The 10,514-nt window shown below is 44.9% G+C and overlaps 2 protein-coding genes across 51 annotated transcripts in view; one reads left to right on the forward strand and one right to left on the reverse strand.

Moving 5' to 3' along the window:
* The window catches only part of l(1)G0196 (inositol hexakisphosphate and diphosphoinositol-pentakisphosphate kinase), a 63,669-nt gene extending 62,032 nt beyond the window's left edge, over positions 1–1,637 (forward strand). For 40 of the 50 annotated variants that reach the window (XM_077627014.1, XM_077627009.1, XM_077627015.1 and 37 more), the window contains 2 exons: positions 266–469; positions 1,213–1,637. In XM_077627014.1, coding sequence (XP_077483140.1) covers positions 266–469; positions 1,213–1,418 — 410 coding nt within the window. In that variant the 3' untranslated portion in view covers positions 1,419–1,637. Of the gene's footprint in view, positions 1–265; positions 470–1,191 lie in introns of all 50 variants that reach the window. The other 10 variants (XM_077627001.1, XM_077627003.1, XM_077627008.1 and 7 more) reach the window with 1 other exon arrangement.
* A 2,473-nt stretch (positions 1,638–4,110) lies between these two features.
* On the reverse strand, positions 4,111–8,285 carry LOC144093525 (uncharacterized). Its single transcript, XM_077627052.1, has 3 exons — positions 8,132–8,285; positions 6,511–6,541; positions 4,111–4,426 (listed from the first exon to the last, which is right to left on the reverse strand). Exons 2-3 carry the CDS (start codon positions 6,530–6,532, stop codon positions 4,176–4,178), a joined length of 273 nt encoding a protein of 90 aa, XP_077483178.1. The 5' UTR covers positions 6,533–6,541; positions 8,132–8,285; the 3' UTR covers positions 4,111–4,175.
* Between the last annotated feature and the right edge of the window lie 2,229 nt (positions 8,286–10,514).

The raw sequence follows: 10,514 nt of genomic DNA on the forward strand, positions 1-10,514 counted from the left end.
AAAAACCTTTAATGAGTCGGCTGGTGCTTTGAACCGATTTTAAATGAAAACTTTTCCAGAATTCACAAGCTTGGTCCGTGCCTTGTTTCTGCAAGCAACATAGCACTCTCTCATGAGCACAGAACTTGCACTATGTGCACAATTGATTGCAAGGATAGAGACTGAAAAGTTTAGGGAAAGACTACTAATGCTCTTTTTATTGTCCTCTTGCAAGATGGCTTGTATACACTCCCACACCATAACTGCATGCACACATGCATCGCAGATGGCATAGTGAGCGTACCTTCCATCCGGCCCTTGGAAACACTGCACAACGCGCTTTCCCTGCATCAGTTGGACCAGTTTCTGGGCAAAGTGACTAGTACAACGTACAGACTGCTCCTGAGCTCTGTTCCCAAGGTGCCCACAGCCGGTTCCTCATTCAGCAACAGCCAGTTCTCAGCCCTGCCAGTCGCCTCACCCTCAAGCAGTAAGCAGGGTTCTCTTTTTTTTTTTACCGTTCCTTTCTAATTTTGTTTTTCCTGCCCTTGTGGGTGCCAAGCTTGTTGGTTTGGAGGAATTATTTAGCAAACGCAAATAACACTGTGGCTACAAGTGTCCAGCCTACATAGGGTTCATTCAAGCATTATCTGACTTAAGCTAACACAAGCTGGCACTTGATAGATTTTGTAAACTCTAGCTAATGCCTGGTGCCTCTTGTTTGATGATGTTGCAGTTCTCAGTGAACTGAAATATGATTGAGCACATACCAGAAAGAGTGGTTGTAAGGTCAAGAAGCATCAGCAGAAAATTGCTTGCTACTGCTGCTGCTGATGACAGGAAACCAACAGCCATGGGTCAGATGTGGCCAGCACCATTGTACTTTCCAGCTTAGGCTCATCAAAACAAAGTACAAACTAGGAAAAGGCAGTCGGGCCCTTTATTCATATTGCTAGCAGAGAATAATATCCAGAACATTAGCATATGCTCTGCTGATGTTTCTGAAGCGAACTGAGGTTCCAGTCTGTGAAGGCTGCTAGGACAGCTCGATACCATATGAAAATGTTGCATAGGATGGGGCTGTTCTAGTTGATATTTCTGTATCTTGCTATTATGTTGCCATCTGTCACGTGCCTGCAGGTAACAGTGAATGATGCAGCAGCTTTGAAAGAAAAAAGATTTTATGTGCTGCAAGATGAAAGCAAGTTTCAGGGGATCCTGGGTTGTTTCCAGGTATGATATGGAGTGGGCCGCCATCATTTGTGTCTAGCAGTGGGCCATCGACGCCAACGTCATCAACCTTGGATATTTGGACAAAGCTGCACCAGATGACGGAGAACGAGTCCAGTGCAGCGGAGTCATCGGGCACCACCAGCAGAAATAGCTACAGTACACCACCTTCACCGCACGACCCACGATACTACAACAACAGTCTCTGAACCCCTCCATTCTCACTATACAGTGGTTGACATGGCCCTGTAAATAATCAAGACAGAAAAGCACCTATTTTTTGTAACTGCAGGATTGAAAATGTACCATAAGTTGCTTCATGCAATCAGACCACCGCCTTAATCTAAGGATAGCATCTCTCTCGTATTTTTTCCCCTTACTTTAGTATGTTTTATTCGCTTTGTTGAATAAATAGTTGTACAGAAAAATTGAGTGCTGTGTCCATATTTCTCGGTGAACATTGCTCAGGAGGAACAAAGGCAAGGAAATCACTGGCAGCCAATTGACAAACTTTTGCATTAGACCGGGCAGGTGTAACATTTATGACAGCATACAGCACGTGCACATCATTTAAAGATATCTGTTTCTGTGTTGCGAAAAGAGCTCCACGTGCATTTATTGAACCATGGTGTTGATTCCGATTAGGGTGAAGGGATAATCGTACCTTGAAATTTGCATTTTCACGCGGTAGCATGAAGAGCCTCATTGGGAAACAATGTGTCGTCCATCATAACATTTTTTGGCTGACTGGAAGTGACTTCCACTCCTTGATACTGTTTTTATGGTGTATTTGCCTGATTATTGTGGCCTCTTTTTATGGTGTATTTGCCTGATTATTGTGGCCTCTTAAAGTATGGTTCTTCACTTAGTTACTTGATGCTTGCTAAATGTTGACCTGCTCAAGGCTGTACCTGTAGATATCCTGGTATGTAAGTTGCAAGTTCATCTTGACTTTCAGCAATATCAAAACGAGTGCTACATGTGTCTTAACTCCTCTCGTCCTTCCACAGTGTTTCGCAACGAAAAACACCCTTTCCATGGAGGGCACTCCTGCGTTGTTCATATCGAATACACACGGTCAGAGTGCTAATAGGTCTTGGAGCAGACTTATATCTGGGGCAAGTTCCTCCTTGTGTAAAGTAGGGAAAAATGGCCCCTCGTGTAAAGCAGGGACCATGGATTAAGATATGCAGAAGTGCCAACGCCAGTCGGCGCATTTGACGCATGCCAATAATGCCACACTGGCATCATGCGCTCAGCATTTTTTTTTCACTTTACTCTTCCCAAGACAACGCGCCATTCTGTACGCCCACGTACTGTGCAATGTCAGATCCCCAGGTGGTGGACATTATTCCGGAGCCCTCCGCTATCTATGGCTCATGCTCTTGCTCGACCCTTCTCATACAGCACAGTTGAGGTGTCCATCGAGAACTGAGACAGTTGCTGTGCCTTTCATGTCCTCAGAAACCAATTTTCCTCCCCATTTTCCCGCTTACCTCTTGTTACCACCCTGGGTGCCTCAATGCTCTTACCACCTTTCCAGTCACCTAGAGTCGCTGGAAAAATTATCACAATTATTACCACCCTTTCAGGCGCGCCACTTGTCAACATTGCTGCGAAATGAATGCAGCAGCAAACCGAGCACACTGAGCGGTGATTGCAGCAACTACAAGTGACGACATTTTGCTCGCATCACATCGCAGCTTTGCCAACCTTGCCTTATAGCGGGATGCACTACGAGGCAAGAACTGGTTGCCTGTTTTTATGGTACGTGCTCTTACCAGCAGAGTAGGCTGTGCTGTCTATTTTGCTCCGTGGGCTCGACTGTCTCACAAAATCCTGGATATTTCACAAAGAATGGTGGGTAGATTCTTTTTGTTCAGACTTATCTAACTGAATCGAGCTAATGTGCCCATCCTAGAACTTGAAGCTGCATCCAACGTAGCCTGTGTCAGCGTGGTGCCCATGTGATATGCACATACATACTCCTGTCTAGCACTAGGCAAAAATTGATGTCACAGAGGCGGCCATCAAAAAATTCGCCTTTCACTTTTATTCGATGCCTCCCAGCTTAGGCTTGTGCAGAACGCAGTACTGTGGGTCCTTGCCGTACAGGTCGCCTTTGCTGTAGATTCAGCAGCGCGATAGAGAGGAGAAGAGACTCCTTTTTAAGGAGTGTAGATCAAACTCGGCTAGCCATGGTAGTGCAGCTGTGCCGAAACACGGCCATAGAAATTCGGCCGCTACGCTCGGGTTTGAACCCTGGTACTCCGGCTCAGTAGAGGACAGCCATGCAGGCACTCCAAGGGAGGGGTGATCAAGCGGACAGGGCAAGAGTACAGAGAAAGATTGGTATAGGTTGGAGAGCAGGGCAGTTGGGACAAGAAGGTGAGGGGATGGTAGGGCCATAGTGATGATCGGTATCGAGCCCACCAACGCGGGGCTAGATGTTGACAAAAAACACGTAATTAGCAAATACTATTGTAGCACCCACTGCAATATCTTCACGTGGCATTCGTTGTTGTGGCTACGCTGAAATACCTTTCTGTGGAAATGTGGAAAAATTGTCCCTCAGACTTCTGCAGTGTATATGCCATAGATTTCATCTCCTCAGGATTGTGAATGCATAAGCGAAACGTTCACAAAGCCACTGGCTTTTCGCTTAATTTTGGGTCGCAAAATATGATGACGCGAGCACATGTGAAGCCACACATACTGAATACAGATGATACAAGGCTGATCAGTGGCAGCCATATTTCCCTTCGGACCAAGTAGCAATTTCGTTCAAATAGTTTGTTAACGAAACAAAAATGCAAGGTTACATGCAGATGCACATTACCAAGTCATCAGAATAGCGTTCAAGAAGGGAGCAGTCTGCATGGTCAAAATACGCCCCGACCATAGTTGCAGCGACAAAATTTATTGACCACAAACCCCCAGTCCAGGCTAGGCGCACAGTTAGTGGCTTAGTCAGCGGCATTGTAGCCAAGAACTGCTCCAGCCGTCGCCGCAGCAGTTTGTGCAACGGCTGGCATACCCGCAGCTCCCCAGCTCTGGCAGATGGCGAACACGCTGCCCTTGGCCACGATGCCACCCATGGGAGACTGGACAGCGGCGGTCAGTGAACCAGCCGCAACACCAGCGGCACCGAATCCTGCAGCAGCCAACACTGCAGGTGCTGCAGTTACTGCCACCATCGCTCCCACTGCAGCTCCCACTGCACATGGGACACAAATTATATGCACGCACTGTTCTGTTTTCCGACACACTTGCAGAAAATGTTAAAAAGCAGCGGTGCAATCCGTACTATGCCTAGACTACCCCACCACATAGAGAAAGAATGACCCCACTGCAGGAATGCACGCATGCTGGCCCATGTTTCCTATTCCAACGTGTTCTTGTAGTCGGTCGTGCTGTCGGTCCTTTTCCGTGGTAAAAGTTTTACCCTGTCGCTTCCAAAGGTGATCACGCTGTCGGCGATTGGCATCCGCCTATCCCATTGTGTTCAGTTCTAGGTTCTAGGAACGCAGACTGTGAAGTTTTGAGAGTCGTTCCATGTCGAGTGCCGCCGTGTGATCAGAGTGCGCACCCGCTCATTGGGCCCGACGCAGCAGGCGTGCGCACCTTGTCGACACGCGGCACTATCTGGCGTCAGCGTGGCGATTCTTGCATAGAGATCCTACAAAATTTTTCAGTGACAAAGAGATCCTAAATCCCCTCTATCCACGTACTGCGCGCCACCTGTGCACACACGCTGCAATCTCCACCGGCCTGCCGCTGCTTAGTGTTACAATTTCCTTTTAGATACCGTGAGTGTGTGCCTTGGCTATGTCTTAACTGTAAGTGATAATTGAAAACCTTGAGCAGTTGGCCCAGCTGAAATCGACTATATGGCGAACTAACACTCACAAGAAACAGAAGACGAGAATTTTGAACCTCATTTAAGCAGCACTTTATGCACCTATGCAGGTCCTAGAAGTGCAGCTTTGTACGTACGGAAACTGGATGGACAAAACTTGCGGACAAAGAGCACTGAAAATGTAGCCGTTAAATGTGCATTCATGCATTAAAATAATTTACAGTTCTCCATAGACGCAATCACTTCCAAGCCTATCTTGGGTGCACGCATGTTTTGATCCACACAACATATATGGCCAAGGCCAGCTGGATGTCTGCATGGTAGTTCTAATAACAAAAATAAAGGCAACATGGTTCAGTACGGCTCAAGCAATGGGTGGTGAAAACTTTCTGGTATTTAAACCGTTGTAGTGCCATTACTGGCTGGCTCTTAGTAAATACAGTTATTCAAGGGAATTGGGCAATGTAGTAGGGTAAGCTGAAAACAAACCATTCACAAAATATTCGATGGATAATGGAAATAGTAGATAAACCAATCTTAATGCTTGATGAAAGACAATATTACATTAGGAAGTCCCTTTAAAGGTTTATCTTTTCATTTAAAGGCTAGGGCTGGATGTTTGATTCTGAAATGCGAGGTTTGCCACCATAGGCACTATGTTCTGCTGCTATATACGAGACGTGGAAAACAGACTCCAACAAAGTGCAGGATGCTCCAACCTACTGTCACAAGCCACCACATAAAATGGAATTACACTGGGTTCAGAAACTAGCCAGGGCATCATCAGTATTCAGAAACAAGGCAAGTAAAAGGAGAGTCTGATGGGTGTAGGAGAGTGAATGTACTTTACCTAGGGAGACAAGGGAATTTCCATAATGCATTCGAAAACAATGTAACTGCAGCAGCACTCCCTCCCATCATGTCATGTGTCATGCCACTGATATATGGGGTAGCTACTTGTACCTGGCTGTCTGTCACTCAGCTAGTGAGATTTACATTGCGCATGCTGGCCTCCCAGTGTGTGTAACATTGCTGCAGGCAGCTAGTTTTTGTAACATTATAAAATGAAGCTAAATGTCCGTCCCAAGCCTATGCATTCGACAATACATTGATATAAACGAACAGCAGATAATGACGGAGGCGACCAGACAAGAAACATGGTATGCTTATACAAGAACCATCGGATTTTTACAGCTGCTGAGCAGATGGAGGGATGCTCAAGCACTGATGAAGCCATAAAAATGCAGATCTATTTCTTATTAAACAACCACATCATCCCTATGATGGTTTGTAGTGCCCATGCTAACATTCTGTTCAGGCCAGGAAGATAGCATGAGTGCTGGGCAATTATGAAGACAGTCTGCCCCAGGACTATCTCCAGGAACATCGATCATAGTCCATATCTGATTTCCTTAGATCATTAAAGTATGTAGCACACTCACCCCAAGTAAACAGGTCTGCCATGTCTTGTAACTGCAAGAAATAAAAACAAAATTTAATCATATACCATGATCCAGCAGTGCTAATTTAAGCACAAAACAGGGGAATAGAAACATTCCAAAAGTCAGTCTTTATTTGCCCTGCTGAGCGTTAAGTCACCAAGGGATACTGGGGTCAATGGAACGCAGCAGAGCCTGCTAGGTTAAGCAGTTGGCAACATTTTTGCTTATCTCTGCTGTTCAGCCCAAACACAGAAGATTCATCCCCTATCAAGAGAAAATTCTAATAGCAGTACTAATATTTGATTTGCTTAACAACTAACAGGCAATTAGTCAAACAAAAAAATGTGTTGACTAGAATGCCTGACAGATTATTAGATGCTTTGTAATTAGTCAAAACAAAAAAAAATGTGTTGACTACAATGTTTGGTAGGTTATTAGATGCCTTGATGCTGCGAAGTAACATCTGCAGGACCAACACTGTGAGCCATGACAGAGGTCTCCATTTGGTGCATGCGTACCCTAACATTCTTTTAGAACACAGCCACATCATAAGGACATTCTGAGCATAAAACCTCTACACTTTCCCTATTTTAATAAGCAGTCTTCACTGGGCCCTCTGAACAGTGTAGCCATGTGTACTGAAAATGAGTTATTGATCAGTGAAGATATTTAAATATTTCAACTCTGTATTCATTATGCATCCTCTAAAATTGAGCAGATTGGTTTCTGACATTCTGTTAATTCAAAACCACAATTGCATGCATCAAAGAAGTCGGGCATTGCGCATTCTTATTCTCTCTTCGAATTATCCATGTTGCTTCCTCTTAAACATGTTTAGATCAATATAAATGTAATGGATGATCTATACAGCTAATAAAGGAATGAATCAGGCCAATAGGTACTACTTGTATTAGCATTTTAATGCAACATTTACGCCTGCTGCCCTGCAGCATATTTGCTTCACTCCGCTGGGCTGCGTAGGTTGAGGCCACTTCATGCAGGCTGAGGTAAGTTTACGAGCGGCGACTATGTACAGCTAGTAATTAAGATATCGTGCGATTAAAAATACTTTTACCTGTCTTACAACCAATGCCTCCAGCAACAAAATCGCATTCAACATCCTTCAAAACTTGTCCTCGGTTATTTATATTACCTTTTCGTGACGTCCACTTTCAGAGCTTAGTTTCATATCAAAACCCACGGCCTGATCGAAAACACTTTATTGTGGCAAAGGTGTCAGCAGGGCTCCGACGCAACGGAGCACTTGAAAGTAATTGTGTCCCACATCTCGCTAAACGCCGACATAAAACGGTCCGCCGTTCTTCTATAGTTTCGCATTCGGGCCCACTGCGTAATATGTCCGCCCTATCCGTCCTCTTTCCGTCAATGCAGTTGGCTTCCACGCAAAGCACGGTGTGAATGAGCGGTCAGGCAAAGCAAAAGCAACTATTCAACTTTATATCTCTTCTTTCTACCTCTTGCAGCACGAAAGACGCTGTGATAACGGCACGGCGCGGACCGGCCGCAGTTGCTTTCACAGAAATAAGGGAAATGAATCGCTGCATTTTCCGACCTCAGAATGATTAAAGAAAGAATTATTGAAGTAAGGTATATGCTTTACCTTTTCGATGTGGGCCTTCTAGTCAATGCGAAGACAAAGTGCCGAAGCTGACGTGACTCTTCAGATCCTGCCTTATATAAGAGCCTGCGCTGCCTGCGCCGCGCTTAAATCCGGCAGTTGGAGCGGAGGAAGTAGATAAATAATGAAACTAAAGAAGCGAAAATGCACAAGGTATGCCAACGGAAGTGACAACATTTGCTGACACGTGTAAAACTAAAAATCTCCAAGAGTGAAGTAAACTGCATTGAAGGAAATTTAGCTACAATTTACAAAACATTTTTGTAGTACTGTCGCGAAATATTCTTGTACATGTGAGCTTTTGAAATCGAAACCGAAACTGAGTACGTAGCATTGCGTAGACGGCGTAGTCGTGCAGTTTGCTGGAATGTGTGCAGGATATGTCGGAGCAGTGCGCGAGTACTTGACAGAATGACTCCTGCAATCCAAGCTCAGTGCTGCAGTCGAGTGTTGTTCAAGTCGCGTTATAGATAGGTCCTGCAGTGTGCGTTCACGAATGTTATCAATTTCGTCTATTGTCTTTTCGAGTCAGCTGTGTATCGAGCGTTTCGACTTGCATCTCGATGTCGATAATGGTAGAGATTATGCGTCTCGTCTGGTAATTACCGCGTTCTATTGTTACCTCCCCCCTCCCACCAAATCTGATTGTCGGTCCCAAGCAGCACTAAACATTATTTGTTATCAATACTCAAATGCGTCGTCCCATGCCGGCCATCACCATCCATTACACCTACCAGCATGACCCAAACGTCTATGTCCAGCAGTGATATCTACATGATGTTACATGGATAATAATAATTAGACGAGGAATAGTACATATATCTAAAATAGGTATAGTTAATTATTTTCAAAGACCTTTTCAGGATACTTACATGAAGCTACAATTGATGTACTTTACGCATTGGTCTGTTCAAGGTATCTAGATATTAATTGGTGACATTGTGCAAGCTTGTTAAGTCCTAATTTCCTTCGTAATTATTTGAGCTATATCACTTGCAAAATTCCCAGTAGGTTGGTCCCATGCCTGATTCACATGAACTGAGCTATGGGGCTATATATCATGAGGGGTTTCTGCAGTCGAAAAAAAAAATGGGTTTCCAACTGGTTCCAAATTGACTCGAATGGTACACAGCTGGTTCAATTTAAAATGGAGATTCGCGCTATGGTTTTCCAACTAGTTGCAAGAGGACGCAAAGGGTATACAATAGAAATTATGGTTTCAAATTAATTACAATTAGCTCCAATTGGTCTTTTCAACCATTCCATTTGGACATTTGTTATTGGGCAAACAAGGGGCCGAACAAATAGTTTTTTTTTAACCCAAACCAGTTGTTATTGGCTTCAGGTTCATTGAAAAAGAAGTACATGGGGTGCATAAATTAATTAGTACAGAAGGAGGTACCAAAATAGAAACTGTCAGGGGAACCTACTGTTACTATAACTGTATATAAATGAGGCAGATAAAAATGTGCCACACATAACTACTACATAGGCGTGAAACAGGCGTAGGCGGAAAACAGGTTATTAAAGATGTTATTAAATTCTATTACCGCTAGCGCTGCCCGTCGTGGTCGAAATAAATAACTTCGCTCATTGAGCAAGCGCCTTTGGCCGCGGCACGAAGGTCCCATAACCAGGGCATACAAACCGGAAGCAGAAGTGTATTCTCTGTGTGTACTGATTATGTTGGTGCTGTGTGACTGTATAGCGGTGAGAAAATTGTTTTTGGGGGAAAGGAAATGGCGCAGTATCTGTCTTACGTATCGGCTGACACCTGAACCGCGCCGTAAGGGAAGGGTAAAGGAGGGAGTGAAAGTGCTATAAAAGTGGAAGACTCCCCGCATTCAGCAACTGAGGAAGCCTTCAGCTATCTACCTTCGGGCAAGGTAGCCACAGCATCGGACGATGCAGTCACAAAGGCCCCCATGAGCGGAGTTATCGGAAAGTGGATCTCCTATAACGTATCAAAAGCAGGATGAGTTGCAGAGCGTGGCGGAGAGGAAGTCCGGCTGGACATTGATGAAAAGGCCAGTGCCGACGCAAGCGAAGTCAAAGAGGATGACACATGTACCGTGTTGTGCATCGCACTCAAGAGAAATGCAAAAACCGGAGACTTTAGGTCAGCAGAAGCTGACGCATATAGAGTTGGCGGACGCTGAACTCTGCATTAGTGTTTGCGGCGAGCGATGCAAAACGAGTCTGGTGCTTTCGCAACGCTGCGAACTTATTCACTGTTTAGAAAGCAGCTGCAGTGGCGGAAACACCGCAACTGAGTGCAATTGCAACACCGACCGCCACACGATATCGGCTGAAACGCGTCAGAGACCTGACAAAAGCTGCCTGTCAGCACTCATGTCAGGAGCGA

This window comes from Amblyomma americanum, chromosome 6 (genome assembly GCF_052857255.1).
Source record: "Amblyomma americanum isolate KBUSLIRL-KWMA chromosome 6, ASM5285725v1, whole genome shotgun sequence".
In the NCBI taxonomy this organism is placed as follows: Eukaryota; Metazoa; Arthropoda; class Arachnida; order Ixodida; family Ixodidae; genus Amblyomma; species Amblyomma americanum.

Bases quoted from the DNA above. Each gene is read 5' to 3' on its own strand.
- LOC144093525 (XM_077627052.1), bottom strand. From the start codon at position 6,532: ATGGCAGACCTGTTTACTTGGG. The intron at 4,427-6,510 runs GTGAGTGTGCTA...TCCCATGTGCAG, and splicing joins GGCAGACCTGTTTACTTGGG to TGGGAGCTGCAGTGGGAGCG.